This window comes from Hermetia illucens, chromosome 2 (genome assembly GCF_905115235.1).
Source record: "Hermetia illucens chromosome 2, iHerIll2.2.curated.20191125, whole genome shotgun sequence".
NCBI lineage: Eukaryota > Metazoa > Arthropoda > Insecta > Diptera > Stratiomyidae > Hermetia > Hermetia illucens.
In genome coordinates this window covers 185,095,933-185,118,347 of record NC_051850.1, presented here as the reverse complement: position 1 = coordinate 185,118,347, position 22,415 = coordinate 185,095,933, and the positions used below count along the sequence as shown (strand labels likewise).

At 45.3% G+C, this 22,415-nt stretch overlaps 1 protein-coding gene across 1 annotated transcript in view; it reads left to right on the top strand.

Moving 5' to 3' along the window:
* The window catches only part of LOC119650207 (3 beta-hydroxysteroid dehydrogenase/Delta 5-->4-isomerase), a 37,968-nt gene extending 15,834 nt beyond the window's left edge, over positions 1-22,134 (top strand). Inside the window, exons 3-8 of the mRNA XM_038052773.1 lie at positions 1,184-1,263; positions 11,159-11,272; positions 11,800-11,964; positions 13,319-13,597; positions 21,117-21,269; positions 21,510-22,134. Coding sequence (XP_037908701.1) covers positions 1,230-1,263; positions 11,159-11,272; positions 11,800-11,964; positions 13,319-13,597; positions 21,117-21,269; positions 21,510-21,961 — 1,197 coding nt within the window. The 5' untranslated portion in view covers positions 1,184-1,229 and the 3' untranslated portion in view covers positions 21,962-22,134. The remainder of the gene's footprint in view (positions 1-1,183; positions 1,264-11,158; positions 11,273-11,799; positions 11,965-13,318; positions 13,598-21,116; positions 21,270-21,509) is intronic.
* The last annotated feature ends 281 nt before the right edge of the window (positions 22,135-22,415 follow it).

The window sequence follows — 22,415 nt, the reverse complement described above, 5'->3', positions numbered from 1 at the left end:
AAGATGCAACTGCACTTGCACTTTGAGATAATCTTTTTCGGTTATAAGAGTCGTTCAGGGTTGATGGGAATTAAAATCTACTTAACTACTTGGAGCCGGAAGACTGTAATTACAACCAAGTTCATCTAGATTTATCTGAATACTCTTCTATACATACAAACATCGGTTGCAGTACATGAATCTTGAGGAAGTTCCAAGCTTGATTATCCATCAACATCAAATAACATCTGCGAGTACAAATATCTGAGAGTGGCCGAAATCCTTCAATTTATAGTTCATGGAAGAAGGCCAGGGTCATGAAACACTTTCGTTGGGTACTCTCAATCTCAATCTCAATTTCATTCACGAAAAGCCAGTTTTTCACTGTTTGTTTGGTAATCGAGGCATTACTCTGAGGAGATATATTATTGGTTTCTTCGGGCAATATAAAGTGTGTCATGTGGCTTGTGTTGAGTGGAAGATATTTGGTGATAGTACTTTGCAGTTGCAGAGGGTGATGTAATCAAACCTTCAGATATAAGTATTTTTTCGGTTATATTGGAGTGGATAGGAGTTTTTATGTATTATTCCTATATACTTACATAACTACTTCTACTTGATAGAAAATCCGTATCTTTTTCCAATGAAGAGTAAAGTTCGTATCTAGTATCTGGCCACGTATATCGTCCCCGTGTATAGTCTTTTGAGCCGGTAAAAACATGGCAAAGGTTCTTGTTTTACGTTTTCACAAACGAACAAATTATCTGTGACAAATTTACATTGCCTTATATTTCTGTGTTTTCGATGAAAACATTTTCCAGCGCTGGAAAAACTATTTGGCCGATTGTCGATTCATAATGAAAACTGAGGGTTTTGAAATTCATTGAACACACATATCACTGCCGGCACTCAAAATAATTCCCTATCAACATTAAATTTATTTATTCAACCATTCATTTGGAGTCCATCGAACTTTTATTGAAAATATATTGTATCTGAGCTTATTCAATTAAAAGGCCGAGTTGAAAAAGGAAAAAAAAAATGGAACTGAACAAGCAAATTTAATTTGAATGGATATTATTTGATCTTGTATTAATTCATCACTTGATAAATACCGCATAAATGCATCCTTTCAATTATATTGAACATTTTTTTTCCCCGATATTGATTATTTCATTTATTTTTGTTTTTCTTTTCATTTCAGTTCCTATCGAATCGTGGTCACTAGATATTGAAGTAAAACCAGAGAAATGGACAAAGTAGGCGAAACGGTGCTGGTTGTGGGTACGTATTCGTATGCATTTCGTTTTGAAATAAAATTATCTGAAATATGCGGAAAAGTGTGTCTCGTAATAGAGTGAAAAATTTAGCAATTTATTGCAGATTCAAAATAGCGTTACTGATAAATGCCAAGTCATTGAAATAATATACTTTTCAGCCCCAATTATTTCATTTAATCAATTATTCATTCGGACCAGTGTGGCAGCATAATTGCTGTCTTGCGGATATGCATTCAGAGAAATATCTTTTCTTGAATATCTTAAGGGGAAATTTATGTCTTTCTCAAGAAGGAGGTGCAACAATTATATTCAACATTTTTTGATAGTTGACTAGGGGCCGAACTGCTCCGAGGTACTTGCACTTCGTAGGGATAAGTTGGTATTGGTGATCCTTTGTGGAGACAAATTCTACCCTCTTTTCGGTTAGCTGACTTGCAGCTCCATGGGAGAATTTGAAGATTACGAGATTCTTCAGCCTCAGTTCCTAGTAACCAGTTTAAGTATGGTATTAAACAATGAATGAAAGGAGGGCTGCCATAGTCCCAGGAAGAACGTCGAAAATTTATGATGGTTGTTTAGGATAAGTGAGGGATCCTAAGTCCACAACCACTTGTTGTTGGACCGGACCAAATGGAGAGCAACTTACTCCCACGTTTATTTGGTCCGCGGATCCCTCGTTTGGGGCATGGCACCAACTCATTTCGGAACTCGTATAGTTGGGAAAGGCGCTGCAGATCCCATGACAAAATTTACCCATATTTCTGCCGGAAGCTGACAGTTTCACCGCAGGGCTGTATCAACTCTTCAAACGCTGCCTCACAGTCAACTATATTTGAATTTAACAAAAGTAGGTACTTCCCAAAATGACTCGGAGTCAGACGTGTATACTTGCTCGTTGTTGGACTGTAAGTCGAAAAATTCGGGTAATGGCTGACCATTTCTGCTGCAGTTGTCCTGAAGTCTTCTTTCCAAGCTGTGCGAATGCCTAGTAGCACCACAGGCAATGCTTCAGTCCAGCGGTTATTGTGACATCTGATTGCTGGTTTGAGCTGACGATGAAAATACTGGACCATGCCATAAACTACCGGATGATATGCTGTAGCTCTGATGTGGGTTGCACCGATTATTCTTGAAACAACCTCGACTCAAACTGCCTTCCTTGACTTGTGATGACCCGAAGTGGTATGCCAAACCTAGAGATTCACGTGTCAAGGAATGCTTTGGCAACTGTGATGGCTTCTTGATCGGGGATTGGTGCTGCTTCCGGCCAATGTGAGAAACGGTCTACCATGGTCAGGCAGTAGCGTTGTCCCTCGCAATAAGGCATAACGATAAGTTCCAGATGAACGTGCTCGAATCTAGATGATGCTCTGAGCTGCTTCACGTTCGTTGTTTGCAGGTATAATTGGATCGCTTTGATTTTGATTGGCAAGGGACGTGTTCTCTACTTTGAGACAAGATATCCTAAAAAATTGACACCTTGCTGACCAAAAACACATTTTCTTGGATTCACGACAACTCCATATTGTTTCAACCTTTGGAACAGAGCTTTTAAGTGGCAGACATGTTTTTAATGTGAAGATGAAGCAACTAATATGTCATCGATGTAGGCATAGCAGAAGTCCAAACCTCTCAAAGCCTCGTCGATGAATCGTTGGAACGTTTGCGCCGCATTCCGTACGCCCAAACGTTGTTGTGATGACTGGTACACATTCTTCAGCTGCCGGAATTTGGTTAAATTCTCTTACCAGTTGGAAATATAGTTTTCCATAATGCGTTTGGGTGAAATCTTTGATGTTTCCAACTGGGTACTTTGTCGGCAGAAGTCTGGTCTCCACTCGTTAACTTTTCTAGGTAAAGTATGCGAGGGTACAGCCCACGGACTATTTGATGGACAATCCTAGCTGGAGCATGCTTTTGATTTTTTTTTTGTGATGTTCAACTTGTTCGGAGATAATCGTCTGAGCTTTGAAGCAACTGGTGGTCTTGTAATTGTGACTATATAATGCCAAACTGGTGACACGCCTTTTTTAGTTTCCTCCGGATAAGTTATTTCCGGAAACTCATATAGGATATCATGATACGGGGTTCCTCCATTAATTGTTGTGATAGTCGGAATTGTATATTCTACCATCTCTCCTTGGCAGGTAACGTGAGTTGTTGAATAGCGAAGACAACTATGCTGAAGATCTGGAAGGAGTCCGTAATGTGTTAAAAATCTGCTCCTAGTATGGATTTAGAAACGTCCGCTGTAACAAATCTCGACGGGAAATCTCGTCGAAGGCCGAGGTTGAGTGTGATATTAGCAATTCCGTATGCGGCAATTGATATTCCGTTGGCAGCCGAAAGCTCTAACCGTGCCTTTCTACAAATGCATAAATCGGGACCTGTGTCCATGAGGAGCCGCTTTCTCATATTTGGTGTCATCAAACAAGACCCATTCTTGGCTGGCTGCAAATAAAAACTTGGCCGTTACTGCCCGAACCCCTGCCCCTGTGGGATTCTCATCCACTAAAACCACCCCTACTTCACCATCCACATTCTCGTGGGATCACCTCTGGTTTACACAAGCACAACGAAATCACGCGTCCATCGCGTTTTCCGGGCTCGATCCAGTTCCAGCAGCTTCTTCTGTGTCGCAGTTACTGTTCCGTTAATCGCATTCCAGTTTGCTGCGGACCTCAGAATCTCCTCCACGAAATTATGGGGTCCGATAACTGCGTTGAGGGCACCGTTTAACCTCCCTCTTTTATCCACGAATCTCCGACAGTGGAACATATCATGCTCCGGGTCCTCGGGTATAGCGGCGCATTCCGGACAGTCTTTGGACTCATCCAATCCGAAGCGATGCAAGTACCTCCTGTATCCACCGTGTCCCGTAAGGAACTGCGTTAGGTGGTAATTTAATTCTCCATGCTTGCTCTCGACCCATCTCTCAATACACGGAATCAGTGTATGGGTCCGACGGCCTTTTCGGAATTATCTCACCGTTGTTACCATCTCCTGTACAACTCCTTCCTAGTGGCTTTTAGAAAGCCCATAATCACTTCGGCCGGGTTCACCCTCCTTCTCCGGTGGAGACAGAATGCCTCATTTGCTAGAAGATCCAAGGGAATCATCTCCGCGATGACACGCACTGCTTCACCAGATACCGTCCGGTATTCTCTGCACACCCTCAGTACGATGGGTTGGTGTGCTTACCCTTCCATGGTCCACTGTGTTAGGAGCCGCGTATAACAGGATGGATTTCACTACCCCTGGGATAAGCATCCGGCGACTTGATTTTGCCCCTCTAATATTTGGCATCACCCTTACTAGAGATGAACTAGCCTTTGCAGTCTTTTTTCGCGCATAGTCCAGGTGTCCCTTGAAGCTCAACTTGGCATCGATCATTACCTGCAGGTATCTAATGATCGATTTTGAAACGAGCTCGTGATTACCAACCCAGATTTTGACAGTGTGTTTTTTTTTTTGCAATTGGTAATGAGGACCGCCTCCATCTTATCTGCCGCCAGGTCCAATTTCACCATTTTGAGCCATGTTTTGATGGCATGAATGGTTTCACTTGCATACTGTTCTATGTCCTGGTGGTGTTTCGCAGCTAATATCACTACGAGGTCGTCTACAAAATCAATTAACCTTACCTTCTTTGACCCGCGGCCGCGAACTTCGTCATACATTATGTTCCACAGCAGGGACCCCAATACGGACTCTTAGGGATCACCTGCGGTTACATCATATTCCTTCGGCCCGTCGTCCGTCTCGTGCCAAAGAAGTTTCTCCGGGAGGTAATTCTCGATTATCCGCAGTTTAGCCAACCCCAGTTGGCTGAGTTAAAGGCATTCCTGACATCCAACCTTATTATCGCACAGCATCTCCCAGCGGTTAATAATTAACCGGGCCAGTTCCACGACCGTTGCAATGGCATTAACCGTGGACCGCGGCCTACGAAACCCATACTGCCGCTTCGATAGACCACTAGCTAGCTCGACGAACGGAAGTAGCTTGTTGTATATCACCCCCTCCAGCATCTTCCTCATTGTGTCTCAAAGGCAGATAGAGCGATATGAAGAGGACGCGCCAGGTGGTTCTTGGAACTGCGGTAACAGAACCATATCTCCGCCTCTTCCACTGAGCGAAAAACACTCCTTCATGATTCAAAATGCTTATGAACCATGCGAGCCTGATTTTAGCAGTCAACTTTAGGGTTTTGTTCGGAATGCCATTCAATCCCGGAGCGTTATTGTCCCCAATTCGTCCAGAGATCTCCCGTAGTTCCTCTTGGGTGACTCCGGGGATTGAAAAGACGTCCTGTTGAACCATTCGTTGAGGTCCACTTTCTTCTTGTTGTGAGAAAAGGATTTCGATTATTTCGAACAAGAGTCGCGGGCACGTCACTTGGGGTGATTTTCGTCCATGAATCTTGTTCATTACAACCTTGTAAGCAGCGCCCTACGGGTTCGTATTTGTTTCTAGACACAACTGCTTCTATCAATTTCGCTTACTTTCCCGTATAGGTGAAAGTTACTTCGAAGATCGTGGTTTTCCTTCTCCGATTGCCGATGTTCTGACTTTCATCTGGTTCTTTGGCAAAGCGCGATTTTTTGGTACCGCCAATATATTGGTTTCCTATTGTGATGGAACTTGCGTCGCGGCATTGTAGAGTCGCATGCCTCAGTTAGCCGTTGACATAACTGGCTCACTTTTTCCAACGGCGTTCCCTTCGGGTCGTAATTTACTTCTAAAATGTCTCTTCCCCGAAAGTTCCAGTGGACCATCCAGCTATGCTAGTTTTTCTACTTTTGATGCTCACTCGACTGTCGCCTCCCCGGTCCTGATGTCGAAAAAGATGGCCAGACGGTCACTGTGAGTGTAGTGTTCATTTACCCGCCAAACCATTCCTCTCACCAACCAGGTACTGAAGTAAGTAGGCACGCATCCAGCTTGGCTCCGTGAAGATTTCAAGCAGGATTTGGCCCCTGGTGTTCGTCACTCGCCTTCCTCGGTCTAAACTGTCGGGACTGATTTTGGGGCTGTGGTCTCTAGCGTCCAAAGCCAAGCCGTCTAGTATCGGCTCAATTGCGCTGATGTTGCACTAGGAGGAGCATAGCAGCTGTGGATATGGACGCCGTTGACTTTCGCCCGTACAAAGCTGGCTCATGGGAATGCCATTGTTTCTTGAACACTTGCCGTGTTTCCTGATGAATCTTTCACCCACGTAGCACTAACGTAATTTCGGTACGGTTCACATATTACCGCCACGTCCACATTCAACTCTCGAATGGTTTGCGAGAGCAAGTATTGAGCTGCCTCGCAATGGTTGAAGTTGATTAACATCAACCTAATTTAGCCTTACGATTCAGCTCTCTCCTATATTCCGGGCACCTGCCACCACCTGCAAAGCGGCGGTCGTCTACTCCCGTTTTCCTTTTGCACATTCTGTATCGTGGATCTTCAGTGCAGTCTTTGATAAGGTGGCCCTCTTTTCCACACTTCCGGCACCTTCTCGACCTATTGTACACACTAGTTGCTGCTCGTATGTTGCTGCAAAATGATCAATATTGAGGCATCTGAAGCGTCTTTTGAGAGATACTTGCTTCCTAGGTCGGCACACGATCCAACTTATTCTTACCTTGTCCGCGGTAATCAGTTTAATCCCTAATTCCATCGGAAAGTTAATAACAGCGGTCTCTGTACCTCCATATACCTTCTTCATCTTTTTGATGGCACTTTCTTCTATTTCGTTAAGGTTGAATTGTTCTCTTAGCGCAGCGCAGGTATCCTCTCGTGATGTGACCTCGTCTAGGTGTTTGCTTTCGGTCACTTTTTGTTGCTTTCGAGCTTTCGTGTCAGCTTGCTCACCTAGTACCTTCCCCACCTGGCCGCGAAAGTTATCCACTATCTCCTCTCTAGATTTGTTTAGTTCCAGCAACAGATCCCCATTTTGCGTACGCCTGATACGGCTCGCAGTGCCACCCAGGTCTGTCAGTTCTGGATCAGTTTTGACTTTCCGAAGGACATTGGCGTAGGACATATCTCCTTTTTTGAAAATAATGATTACTTCCGGACGAGTCTTCTTTTTATCCTTGTGTCGCTTTCGGCCGCTCTTCTTTGCTCATTCTTCGGGTCTACGAGCTGTAGGCTCTTCCCCTTTTGTCGAAGTTTTACCTGTAATCGAAGAATAATCCGGAACTTTCGTCGGCTAAGGTTTTTTTGGCGATGAGGCTTTTTTCTTCTTGGCCGCTTGTTGGAAACCAAGGGATTCACTTATTCTATCCTTACTCCGTTTGCCCGCTTTCTCACCTATCTTATGTTGAGGTGGCGTCACCTACGTCTCCCGCGTGACTTTGCCACATGACGCTTGGGCGTTTTTCTCCTCCGCCGTCCTAATATAGGGCAACTTAATACCTCGTATCAGAGCCCTGACATTTTAGTCGATATTCCGCCTCTCTTTAAAGAATTCACAGAGCTCATTTATGTGTTCCTCCAGCGAAACAAACGCTGTTCCAGTTTGCTGCCTTCCGCGATGGACTTTTACAGCATCGATAGTTATGTGAGTCCGGGGACTCTCCAAGTTCCTTTCCGAGTCCCTCGACGAATCTTGACTGCTTAGAGGTAAAGTTGCCTTCGGTGGCGACCTCTCAAGTTTTGAGCTTTTGCAAAAAGGATCCGGTGTAGATCTCATTTTCACTCCACTAAGATCTCTTCTAGCATTAGATGCCAAAGTAGCCAAGTTTCCCACTACTGAGGCACTGCGGTCGTTGGATATCGACAGCCGGGATCCTGCTTGCCCACTCCAAAAAACCGCCGGTACTGGGTTTTCGAAGCCCCGCATCGTAAAAAAACATCGCTCTCGTCCTCCATTTGATTTGATTTCTGGGTGTCCTTCCCGTGGCTAATTTTTATCTACAGGTGGGGGTTTACTTCCCACCTATCCGGCCTGCACATAGGCAAGCCCATGCACGCAGATCTCCTGATGAATGCATGTACATAGCCATAACGCATCCACCGAGCGTTCCCTTATCTGCACGGGGGGATGCGCCTGATGGGAGGTTTGGCAACTCATCACAGGCTTCGAGGGAGATCTTAATGGGTTGGAATAACAGTAGGCATAGAACCAGGGCTGCAGTAAGGAAATCCGTGCCTTGGGGTTAAAATTATGCGGAAAATCAAGTCGCGGGGAGAGGACTCTATCCCCCTTCGCGTCGGTCCTGCGCAAAAGCTCTGTTTGCGCCGTAATTCTAAAGTTAGCGTCACTTATTTACTTATTTATTTAATTAACGGACAACAAACAGAGAGAATTCCAATTAATTATTGTCCTCAGTAGGAGGAGAAAGCAAAAAACTTATCCTACGTTTAAAACTATTTAAAGTAGGGAAGTTAAAAGGACCAAGCTGTTTTGCATTATAATTTCGGCAAAGCCTGGGAATCGGGGAATGAAAATAGACTTCGAGCTCCGCGAAGGGTACGTTGAAAATATCTGCGTTACGTGTGTTATAAGACGCAGGACGGCAGGTGATCTCGTCAGCGGCGGAGCAGTCCATCAGGCCCGAGGAAAGTTTAAAGAATGTGCATAGATCCAGATAGGATCTACGCTGCTGTAGGAAGAGAAGGTTTAGAAAGCGGAGGCGGGAGGGGTAATCCACACGAGGGAAGCTTTTCTTAAAGAAGAGAGAACGGGTGAATTTACGTTGCACATTTTCAAGGGCAAGACAATCACAGTTACGAGTGGGTGACCAGATCACGGAGCAATACCCGAGGGTATTCCTAACGAGGGAATTGAGCAGAGCTAAGGAGGGTTGGATGGAGTCAAAATCAGAGGAGGAGCGAAGAATAAAGCCTGACAATTTTGCTGCTCGATTGATGACATCGAGGCAATTGGTGCCAAAGCGGAGCTTATTGTCGAAAGTGACTCCGAGGTCTTGAGTGGAATTTAAGCAGGATAAGGAATGTCCGTTAAGCGAGTAGGAGAAAGAAGTGGGTGAGGATTTTAGGGAGTAGCACATAGAGTGACACTTTCTGACGTTTAGCGCTAAACCATTAGTCGAGCACCAATGAACCAGAGTGTCCAGGTTATTCTGAAGGGAAACACAGTCCATAGGCGACGATATAGCGGAAAACAGCTTAAGGTCGTCTGCATAGAGCAAACAGGGACAAGTAAGGAGGGGAGGAAGGTCGTTAATAAAAAAATAGAAATTGCAAAGGACCCAGAATAGACCCCTGTGGGACGCCAGCAGAGGGGGAGAAGGAGCGGGAAGTACAGCCGTCAAAAGAGACGCGGCAGGATCGGTTGGAAAGGTAAGAGGCAAGCCATAAAACAAGTGGTATGGGAACGTTTAGGAACGAGAGTTTGGATAGAAGTATCTTGTGATTTACAGTGTCGAAGGCTTTCGCGAAGTCAGTGTAAATGGTATGCACTTCTTGCCGTGAATTTAGACATTTGGCGACAAAGTTGGTAAAGTCAAGCAGGTTCGAGGCAGTGGACCTCCGTTTAACGAAGCCGTGTTGTTCTTTCACTATGTGTTGGCCAAAGTGGGCGGTCAACCAGTCGCTGACATATCTATCCAGGATTTTGGAACAGGAGGAGAGGAGGGAAATGGGACGGTAATTCTCGGCAAGCGAACGATCGCCACTTTTGTGAATGGAGATAATGAGAGCCTCTTTCCACAAGCTGGGAAAATGATTCTCTTCCAGGCTTTTGTTGAAAATAAGAGATAGGGGAAGGGAGATGGACTTACCAGTTTTGATCAAAAAGAGGTTTGGAAGACCATCGTAGCCAGGTCCGACCTTGGCATCAAGTTCGCCAATGAGGTTTTCGACAAGGATAGGAGTAAGAAGGAGGATGGTAGGCGATGCGGGGCAGGCTACATCTACTTTCGGGAGGGATTCGGAGGAAGGAGGAGGAACATAGACTGACGAAAAGTAGCGGCAGTGTAAATCACAAGATCGTTGGGGGGAGTTAGCTGAGAAGCCAGGGAATTTAATGGACGGAGGGGATAACTGGGCGGGGCAGCGGGAGTTGCGAATGTGGGACCAGAAAGGTTTCAGATTTCCGCGCTTTAGTGAGTCTTCCACGCTGGACAAATATTCGTGTCTGGACTTACGTATTAAAGATTTGACCGAGGAACGAAGGGATTGGAAAAAAACTAAGTCAGCAACGTTTCTAGAAGACAGAAACTTCTTTCTCGCAGTCTGTTTTTGACGTAGTTTTTTGTGAATTTCAGTGGTGAACCAGACGGGGTAAGAGCGTAAGCACTTAGGAGAGGAGGGAACGTAACAAGGAAGAAGATCAGATAAAATGGTATAGAAAGGGTTGAGTGCTTGGTCACATGTAAATGGAGAGAGTAGGGGGACTCAGTTGATTGACGCCAGGGCTGAGTTCAGACCTTCGAAGTTCGCCTTACGAAAGTTGAACTTGGTAGGCTTGCGAGCGACAAGGGAGTGGAGTCGGGATATCTGAACATCGAACTCGAGAGCAGGATGATGGGCGTCAGGAGCAACGTAAGACGGAGCATGAAGGGATTGGGAAAGATAACGTACAGGAAGGTTAGAGAGGACAAGGTCAAGAGTGCGATCTAAGTGGTTTCTAGAAAGGTTAAATTGGAGATTAGGAGCGTTCGTAGGAGAGATCTACTAAGTTCCTCTAACACGGGTAATCACAGGGGGGAGAGGAGCAGATTAGCTTACTAACTTCCAGGAAGGATGCACACTGAAATAAATGGCGTTTTTATTTGGCTTCAACTCGCTTACGAAACACACTATCCAGCAAATGCACAGATCCTTTAGGCAAATCGTCCTACAGAAAATCGGAGATTTATTATCCTTAAACGGAAAAACATAGCCGTGTGCCGTTTTCGATAATATGATTTATTTTTCACCTTTTCGAATTTCGCACACAGGTGGAAGCGGCTTCCTGGGACAGCATATAATTAAACTTTTAATTCAGGAACAGGAAAAGCTCGGAATCAAGGAAATTCGTACCGTTGACTTGAAGCCGTATGAAAATCGAATTGGTAAATTGAAAATTTTCATTTTCATTTTCACTTGCATTTTCGGCATATTCCTACCTACGTAGAGGGTGTGTGGCGGCAAATATAAAGCGCCAAAAGGTGGGAATGTGCTGTATCTTCAAGTGGATACGGGGTTAATTCATTATCGAGTGATGGCCGGGCACGCAAGTGTTGGGCAGGTTATAGTGTTATTGGTTTTTTTGGTTGCAGGATATTCGCCTCAAGCACGAATATTGGATTCATTCATGAAGTATTGGTGGAGGTTTAACATTTAGGGGGTGGGTTTTGGGTTTTGGTGGTTGGTCTAATGGATATTGCTTATATTTACTAATTTAAAAATGGTAAGGATTTAACCGTATCTATAGATGACATGCACGCTTTAACATACAGCACAAAATAGATACTTCTATCTAAAGCATTCGCAATTTGCATGGGCCAAAAAAGCATGGGTCCTTCGGTCGTATCCTTAGATGGATCCCAATTTCGTACATCGATTTGAAATGATTTCCATTTTGTCTTATTTTCCGTAGGTCATCGTGAATCGAAGGATCTAATCTCATTTGTCGGCGACATTTGTAAACCGGAAACAATCGAAAAAGCATTTATCGGCGTTGACTGTGTTTTCCACTGTGCTGCCTACATTAGTATTCAATTTCCGCCAAATTTTGATGAATTGGAGCGCGTTAATGTCATTGGTAGGTCGACTCTCGTTGATGGTGACGATGATGGAAAAATCAAATTAAAAAGTACAAACATCAACATGAAGTGCGAGGTGGCGGATATTGGGAGGCGACGAGTTAAAGAGGTGGTTTGCGGAAGGTTGATATGTCTGAGTCACAGACGAGGGTGGTTGGAAAGTTCATAAAGGACAGTGACACGTGAAGAAAGCGTCCAAACCAGGAGTGTTTATAAAATTTTTCGCGGTTCCAGGAAACGAGGATGCATTTCAAAAAGGATTCGTTTGACATTTTGGAGATATGTCATATGTCCTTGTTTTTAAGGCTTTTTGTTCTGCCGTCTCTCCAGAGTCCTGCACATATTTGAACTCCTGGATGGATATCAAACCGTAAGACAAATGAGATTTTCCCGAAGACTCGGCGCACACATAGATCAATTTGAATTTTCCAACCTATCTAGCCGATTTCCACTACGTTCTTCTGTACTGATGTGTTCGAGCGTCGTGTCCTCCGTTCGATATTTTGAATCCTCGCCTTCATAACACGCGCTACTGATATGCCCTAAACTGATGGCGGTGGTGCGCTGGTGGTGTCAATGCCACCAACGTCATGAACGCTCTTCGGTTGAATCCTGAAACCATTTATCATTTTGACACGGGGAAAAACGAATATTTTCGCTGATGTTAATGTTTTCCTGTACAGTGAAAGTTGCGTTTTTTGCCACGTCCTTCCTTCGTTTCTGTTGTGCAGGCGTTCGAATTTTTTCCCATATCTCAATGCTTCACTGAAACGGCATCCGAGAATCGAAAAGATTCATTTTTTTTTCTCTGGGTAAGTGGTAGAGCTCGGTGATTACGCGCGAGTCCTTGATGACGCCTGACGTTTGCCAAAATCATTTGTACCTTGAATGGACTAAATGTTCAGTGCTAAAGTTGGTTGAAGTCTGATGAGTGAATTTTTCGCTGCCGCCCATTTAGATGCGAAGCGAGGTTTGGAATTATCTTCTTCCGGAATTTCATATTTGCAGTTCACATGTTAGTGGGGCTATCAGTCATAATTATCGAGGCGGCTATTATAATTGATTATGATTCGGGCTGGGAAGCAAGCTCAAAAACGAACCTCCTGGAGATAATATCTAAAAGTAATGAGTGCTTCACAGTCAACCCCCAAAACGCCATGTATCCTCAATCGATTCAGAAGCCACAGAGTCGCTCCTGAAGGGGTGCAAATAATCCTTCCAACGACCGAGCATCTCGCACCGAACTCGATGGCTGTACTATCTTTATCTGCATGAGAAAAACTTTGACACTTTTCAAATTAGAACGATAACTTTGAAAATTTTCCACATGGCTTTGATAAATAAATTTTCCAGGTACAAAGAACATTATCGAAATCTGCCTGAAGCACAACGTACCTCGTTTAATCTACACAAGCTCGGCATCCGTAGCATTTACCCCATACAAGGGTGTAAACACCTTTGCGATAGCAATCAATCAAACGGAATCAAAAGCTGTGACACCTGAAATTGATTTGCAAAAATCGACGAGGGAGAATGATAAGAAGTTCCTGATTCCAGGATATGCAGCGTCGAAATTGAGGGCGGAACGAGTGGTGCTTAACTCGTCGGGTGCAAAGCTTAATAATGGCAAAGGTAAGACATGCAATTCTTTCTATGCAGGTGTGTGTACATTTCAGCAAGGATATCAGGGCACTTCATCATCGTCACGGTCATGGGTTAATGCCAGTTTTGAGGATATAGTGTTGTATCCTTTCAGAGACTCCAGACCAGAGACATTTTTGTGAGGATAAAAATACGAGAGTTATGTCTGATGTGGTTAGTTGATAGCATCCGGATTTGTTATTGGCATTTGGGAAAGATGAGTCAAGATGAATAACAGATGGCAAAGGTGGCAATGAAGTCAGATGTGGATAGATGAAAACCTGACGATTTGGGTCAGTAGACATGTGGTTTGGGTTGCTGGAATGATTGGCTTTTGTGGGATGAATTGTTACTAATTGAAGTTGAAACTAGTCAGGGAATTTTTATCGTTGCTTTGATTACACATGGATGGCATTGTGTGTAGGATAAAAGGTTTTCATGATGGTTTTCATTGGAGGAAAATATTGGTTTTTTGATACTTTTAGTCGGTGAATCCTTTATGCAAAAGATTCTGGTTCAGTAAGCTGCAATATGAAACCTTCACAAGGAGGATATTGTACTCAGCAAGGGGTCGGTTGGAGCTGGACAATACTCTGATGATGTATGACCCCAGAAAGGTGTATTTGTATTGTGTTGTGAAGGTCCTTTGTGACTAGGGACAGTTTGTCCCATAAATATTAGGTTGGGGAAAAAATAATGTCGTATTTTGTCAATAGATGGCGACACTTAAACATATCTTGTGTTGTACTTATCGCATCGGGTCATACTATACGGCGTTGTCTCTTTGACAGTTTTATGATCGTACGTTTCAGTCTCAAGTTATAGCGCGTCAAAGATGGAGTCCACCAAGCAAGAAATTCGTCATATTTTACATTTTTACTACCTGAGAGGTAAAAATGCAACGAAGGCGGACAAAAAATTTGTGAAGTTTATGGGTCCGATACTGTAACGATTCGCACAACACAGCGTTGGTTCGATCGATTTCGTTCTGATGTAGTGGATGTCGAAGGTACACCCCGTACTGGTAGGCCAATCGTCGTAGAAACCGATAAAATCGTCGAAATCGACCAAGTAGACAGGCATGTGAGCATTGGCTCGATTGGTCAGGAACTGGGTAAGGACACGATTTGACGGAAAAAAATCTCTTGGACCGAATCAACGCCTATGATGCACTGCTGGAATGGAACGAATTCGACCCATTTTTGAAGCGGATAGTGACTGGTGATGAAAAGTGGACCACGTACGAAAATCTCAAGCGAAAAAGATTGTGCTTGAAGCGCTGCGAGACGGCCCAAACGATCGCCAAGCCCGAATTGACGATCAGGAAGGTTTTGCTTTGTGTTTGCTGGGATTGGAAGGGAGTTATCCACTATGAGCTGCTCAACTATGGCCAATTGACCCTCAATTCGGTCCTCTACTGTAAGCAACTCGACCGTTTGAAGCAGGCGATTGACCAGAAGCGGCCAGGATTGGTCAATAGGTCTGTCCCACCAGGACAACGCTCGGCTTCACACATCTTTGATGATCCGCCAGAAGCTACAGGAGCTCGGATGGGATGTCCTATCGCACTCACTGTATAATTCAGACCTGGCACCAAGTGATTACCATCTCTTTCGGTCCATGCAAAATGCTCTTGGTGCTACTAAGTTGGCTTCAAAAGGGGCTTGCGAAAAGTGGCTGTCTGAGTTTTTATTAAATGCATATTTTTCAAAAAGGACAACTGACGGTTTCATCATGGGTAGAGGGAACTCTTGAGCTGCTTCCTCACCTCTGCCTTGGGAGTAGCAATTTAACGGGGGTGAGCATTAGGCGAGTAGCCTTTGCTCTGGACAATACGGTCAGTCTTTCTTCCCAATTGTTCCGATCTGTCGTCAACTGGATGCGGACTTAGCACTCTCTTAATTCTCGAACAAAAAACAACCATATTCCTACATATTTTGACACTGCGCAGGTGCTTTTTTGAAGCGGGTACCTGATCGTCGAAGGCCTTCAGTCTCGATAAAGAGATCCAATTAGGCTGCCTCCAGCACTCTAAAGGGGCCCTCGTGTGGTGGTTGCAGCGGCCTCCGAGGAGCATCCACTCTACTGAGGACCTGTGTAGACGTCTCAAGCTCCCTGGGCGTGTTGACTTCCCCTGTTGCGTGTCGGGACGGTAGAGTTGGCCGCATTTTCCAAACTGCGTCCCTGAGCAGACGCAGCATTCCTGAGTCTGCTCTGATGACCAGCACAGGGTTCGCGGGGAGGCGCAGATTTTCCCTGTACACCATCTCCACGGGGCTGGCCGAGAATTGGGCTGTACAGAGGCTGAGGAGGACGAACGCCAAGGTCTACGACCACGACGGGTCATCGCGAGCTATTAAGGCGGCCTTCAGCGTCCGGTGCCAACGTTCCAGCATACCATTGGACTGTGGATGGTATGCAGTAGTCCTATGCCGTTTGGAGCCAAGGAGCTTTCCCAAGTCCACGAAAAGAGTCGATTCGAATTGTATTCCCGGGTCCGTGATAATTACGACTGGAACACCAAAGCGGGGAATCCACTCTCTCGAGACTGCCTCGCCACATAATTGTGCCGTAATGTCAGACAGAGGCATTGCTCAGGACACCGTGTAAACCTGTCGATAGTTGTGAGGCAATACTTAAATACGTGGGAGTCCCGCAAAGGGTCGATAATGTTGAGATGGATGGTGTGGAAGCCTATACAGTGAATACATCTACTTCCTTTCGTACGTGATTGTTGACCTTGAATTTTTGCACGCGATGCATTGTCTGACCCATGAGTTTACGTCCTTGTTCATGGACGGCCAGAAGCATTTTCATTCAGTAACTAACCGATTCGTCGTCCTGATGCCTGCATGCACAAAATCGTGAATTGTGTAAAATACTTCCCTGGGAAAATCGGTCGAAATGAATAGCCTGGGTCCCTTATCTGAGGTCTCGCAGAGTAAATAAGAGTTTGAGCCGAAACTAGGAATCTCCTTCAATTTGTATTTGGAGTTTGCCTTCAAGTTTTGAAGTTCTGCTTCGTCTTTTTGTGCCTCGAGGATTGCTTTATAATCAACCGCGGTGGGGACTGTGACCTCCGAGATTCTGCAGCAATATTGGTTTTTCCATACACGTGTTGGATATCAGATGTAAACGGGCTGATATAACTCAAGTGCCTAAGTTGACAAAGGGACGCTTTGTCGGGTTTTTATCTAAGCGCGAAAGTAAGGGGTTTCTGGCCCGTGGACACAATGAACGTCCTGCCTTCAAGGGAGAAGCAGAAGTATTTTATGGCAGGGTATGCGGCGAGTAGCTTACGATCGTAGTCGCTATAGTTGCATTGAGCCGGGTTGAGCTATTTTGAAAAGACGTAAAACGGTTGCCAGATTTGGTTCATCTGTTGGTGAAGAGCGGCGCCTACCACTGTATCTGAGGCATCGGCGAACACAGCCAGGGGTGCATCTGTCTTGGGAAACGCTAGAAGTGTTTCATTAACAAGCTGCCTTTGTAGGAATTTGCATTTTTCACCGTTTAGAACGTATTTGGCCTCAAGGAGATGTTGAAAAAGGCATTTGAGATGGTCAGATTTTGAAGAGGAAACGACCAAAACATCATTCATATAAACGAAACAAAAGTTCAAGTTTCGCAAGACAGGGTGGATGAACCTCTGGAAATTTTGCGCTGCGTTGAACAAGCTAGCAGAACAAACCTCGTGTACCTTATCAGCCATGCCGGACAGCACCTCCAGTAATCCCAAGCACGTATAGGTCAAGATAGTGCGGGTGTTCTCTGGGAGTCGCTGCAGCCAGAGAGACTTCAGCAGCTCTGAACCAAATTTATCACCAAACAACTGCCTCATATGACGAAGTGACTGGCTGGGGGTAACGTCAGCTCATTCAGCAAGCGATTAAGCTTTGCTTCCTCACTTACTGAAAGGCGCCGAATCAGCTGCTCTTTCAAGCGGACGTACGAGCACTCCCCAAGTACGTCCGAAACAAGCCCGATGGTATCCTCGTTGATACCGATGAGGGCGTGGTTGAACCTGATGGCGTCCGCCGTGCCGCCCGTCAACGGAAATTGCACTACCGGCTGTCTGAACTACGCCCAAAAGGGAGGGCACCCTAACCGCGACTGCCGCCAGCCGCGCCAGTATCGCGCCTTCTGCGGATTTATTCTCGCGCGACATATTCCTGATGATATATGTGAGCGGAAAGAGAACAGGAATAAAGCACCAGAGCAGAAAACGGCTGTGGCCCAAGAGTTTTCGTCCGGCGACCCAACAATCTGCGCAGCCACGCGGAAAACGGCCTGGCGGAGACAGGAGGGAGCAAATGTTAGAACCCAGGGAATTCCCAACTTAGAAACTACCGCCGGTATATCTGAACCTGGTATCATGGGGACACCTTCGTTAATCTGAATATGTGATCGCTTCCTACCTTAGCTCATGTGAACCCATCTTCTGGGCTATTCTTCGTGTCTTCGATTGCTCGGTTTCCACAGGTCCAGAGCGCTGTTTTTCCGCTTCTATCTGATATAAAAACACCACTGGGGAGATCTTTGTAATATTCACATATGATGGCAACGTCAATTGTATTTTCAAGCACGCTTTGGGACGGCAGGTTCTGGGCTGCCTGACAATCGTTAAAATTCAGCTGTGGGAATTTCATTTATGAAAAGTTGAAATTGCCTTCTGTCTGTCCGTGTGTTCGTCTGTCTGTCCTTTCGTTCGTCTGTCTATCTGTTTTTTTTTTTGAGGTGGAAATCTTCAAAAAACACTGGTCTGGACATACCAGCGTGTTGGATTCTTACCCACTAAAAGCACCCTCGACTCCTCCCAAGCCCCATGGAACCACCGTACGGTAGGCAGAGTCAGCTCATTTGAGCTTGGTCCCCTTTCGTCTCTACGCGGAGTACGTATCCACGCTTTCCTACTCTCCTCTGCCTTTCGCAGTTTGCTATGGGTAGTTACGACCATGGAGTTGATCGCATCCCAGTCTTCCTGACATGCTAGCATTCTTCGCACCAGATTCTCTGGTACTAGCATCTCTCCTAGAGTCTCCTCTAGGTTTTTCCTTTCCTCCCCAAACCTTGGACAGTGGAAGAATACATGCTCTAGGTCCTCTGGGACTCCATTGCAGTTTGGACAATCGGGTGAGGTATCTAGTTTAAATCTGAACAGGTACTGGCGATATCGTCCATGCCCCGTGAGAAACTGAGTAAGATTATAATTAATCCTACCGTGCTGTCTCTCCAACCACTCCTTGATGGCAGGGATGAGCCTGTGTGTCCACCGACCCTTTCCCGAGCGTTCCCAACGCTCTTGCCATCTATTTAGAGATCTCTCCCTCTCGGCGTTCTTCGTCTGCGATAATGGAGAGATAGACTTCGCATTATATATATTCGTCATCTCATCTGCCAGGATATCAATGGGCATCATTCCAGAGACGACGAATGCTGCATCATCTGAGACAGTCCTGAATGCCGAGCACACCCTTGGGCTGTTCTTCTGTAGACTGAACTCACTTTGTTAGCGTTAGATGTAACCTGCAATGCCTTTCCTCAAACTGGAGCTCGGATCGAACTCACTACCTTAGCTATAAGCAACCTGGAAGCATGCCGGGGCCCTCCCAGTTTCGGCATCATTCTTGCCAGGGCCACACTCGCAGTGGAAGCTTTGTCGTAGACATACTGCACGTGTGGTTTATAGCTAAGCTTTCCATCTATCATCACTCCCAAGTATTTGATCGCAGGCTTAGAAGTGATGATATGATTTCCAATTTGAATACGGGCAAAATTTCTTTTACGGTGCTTGGTGATGAGGACCGCTTCTGTTTTTTCCTCCGCAAGTGTCAGACCAGAACTATCAAGCCAACCCTCAGCATCTTCGAGACGCTTTGCGACAACAGCCAGCGCTATATCAGCGGCCTAGCCCACCACCGTGGCTTCCTCCGGAAGGGGAAGATTAAGAATATCGTTATACATGATGTTCCACAGCAGTGGGCCCAGTACGGAGCTCTGTGGGACACCCGCGGGCACAACGTACTCTTGGCGTCCGTCATCGGTGTCATACCAAAGCCTCCGTTCTTGTAAATAGCTGTTGATAATAGCTGCGAGATAAGCGGGAACACCAATCTTCGCCAGAGATTGCCGTATTAGGTTCCAATTGGACGAATTGAATGCATTTCTCGCATCCAGGGTCACCACTATGCAATATTTGCTAGTACTGCCCCTTCCGTGGATTGCATCTTCGGCCAAGCCAGTAACCATTTTGATGGCATCAATGGTTGATTTGGCTTTACGGAACCCATACTGTCGATCTGAGAGACCTCCCTGGCTCTCAACAACCGGGAGTAATCTATTATAGATTACTCGCTCTAGCATTTTGCCCACAGTGTCCAAAAGACAAATAGGTCTGTAAGAGGTTGGCTCACCTGGTGGTTTGCCAGCCTTAGGGAGTAACACCAACTTCTGTCGTTTTCATGATGCAGGAAATATCCCCTCGGACATGTCTGGCTCGGTGACAGGCTGATCGAAGGCTGGCCAGTTCAGCATTCCACCAGTAGTTTGGTCTTCTACTGGGGAATGAGCACCTCCTCGGCATGGACGCGTCACACGCTTCGGCGATGCATTGGACCACATGGGCAGCTCTTTCCGTTGAGGCGCCTGCTTTATTAGGTTGGTCTAACCACACCTCCATGAAGGTCTGCTCATCCAGAGCTTTAGCGGACCAGCCTGACATCTTTCTCGGTTTCGGGCATGATGGTCTTATGCCCGGTGATCGCTGTGGGTGTAGTGCTTGCTGACGCACCAAGACATACCACGTGCCAGTGCAGGGCTGACAAAAGTTAGGTCTACGATTGAGGTAGATCCCCCTTTCTGAAAGGTGTTTACACATCCTTCGTTGTCCGTCTGTCCGTGTGCCGTCTGTACGTCTGTCCGTCTGTCCGTCTGTCAGTCTGTCCGTCTGCCCGTCTGTCTGTATGTCTGCGACATGCATTTTTCTCGGAAGCGGTTATAGCGATTGATACTAAATTTGGTGGATTGGTGGAAAGGTGGGAGCTGTGAACGCTCACAGTAAGTTACATCCTTCTACATCGAATTTAAGGGGCATCCGGGTGTACATTTTTTTCTACCAAATATAGTCATGTGGGATATCAAATGAAAGGTCTCGTTTAGTATCTTCCGAAGCTGGTCTTAGTTTTGACATTAGTTGCGAAGCAGGGGGTGCGGGGTTCGAAAGTGTTCGTTTCTTTAACGGTCCCATTCTCAGAAACTACTCGACCGAGGCTGCTACTATTTGGAGCCTAGGGTCCGATATACCGTCCATGTCGGTATCTGTTCAAATAAAGTGAATAATAGTATATGACCTTAATTTTTACTAAATAACTGTGCTTCTTCGTAGGCAGAACTTACAACCCGAACTGAAAGTGACCTATCAATTAAAAATTGGTTGCATACCTATTAATGTCTCGCATTTCACTGTTCCTTATAATAAGAGTCAACATATCTTTAACCTTTATCTTCGCAGATTACTTACAAACTGTTGCCTTGCGTCCTCCGCTGACCTATGGCGAAGGTGACCCACATTTCATGCCGGCTTGTTTTGAATATTTATCAAAGCATAATATGCAATTCCCGAGGATCTCCGGGGCTGGTGGCAAGCAGCAGCTTATCTATGCTGGTGAGTATATTTTTTCAATTAATTATTGGCGTGAGGTATTGGTTTTACTACAAGTCCTGGAAGCGTAAAAATCCGCTCCTTGTTTACTATGTACATAGATCAAAGCTATCGTTTGACCATGGAACCTTACAGCTTTTGTTTGAATAGTATGATTCCGTTGTTCGTTTGAATCCTTCATCTCGTATCCTGCCATACAGAAAATTTCATTTCTCAAAATTTTTCTCTTTGATGTTTCCACAGGAAATTCAGCATGGGGACATATCTGCGCTTACAAAACGTTAAAATCTCAACCGAAAAAAATTGCAGGACTTCCGATTTTCATCACGGATGACACTCCCGTTCACGATGTCTCGCGATTCATTCAACGTGTCGGACGAGAGACAGAATCCCTTCGATTCCATCAGTCATGGTGGTCGACACCACATTTTCTCTTCTACTTTTTGGCGTTCCTTTTTGAAATGGTCGTGAAATTGTTACAGCCAATATTGGGTACCACCCTGAAATATTCACCGCGAGCCCTGTCATCCTATACAGCGTCCGTTATGATGTTCAATAGACTGCGAGCTGACATTCATTTAGACTATGAACCTCTTGTCGATGAAAAGAAGGCACTCATGTTGAGCGCTGGCTGGTATGAAAAATGGTGGCAGGAAAATATTACATCGAAACGTGGAAAGCGTTGTAAGCAATAACGTTACAATGTTATTTGGTAGACAACAATGGACTTCCATTGTTGTGTATTTGTTCTTGTGTTAGTTTGTAAAAAGTATCTGTTGTGGGTTTTTTTTATAAAGATATATTTTTAAGGTATTATGTACGTGTAGCCGTAGCTCGAATGTATACACAATAATAAACGTTCTTTATCTAAGTAGCAATATTTATTTTAAATAAACAAATAGGTTTCGAGAGAGGCCTTCTCCCTCCTCCATTGCTCAGGTTTTAGCCAAAGAAGCAGATCGCGAAAAAAAGGAGTGCGGGGGTCATAAATGGGCCACTTAAGGTAAGGGGCCATTCTTAGAAACTACCCCCCAAAAAACGTGAGTACCTGCCGTGAAGGCATAATCTCACGGTCCTCTTCGGACACGGATTAATTTTGGGACCCCAATCAGAGCCCCGCCATGCAAGCACAGCGGTCCTGGTTTATAC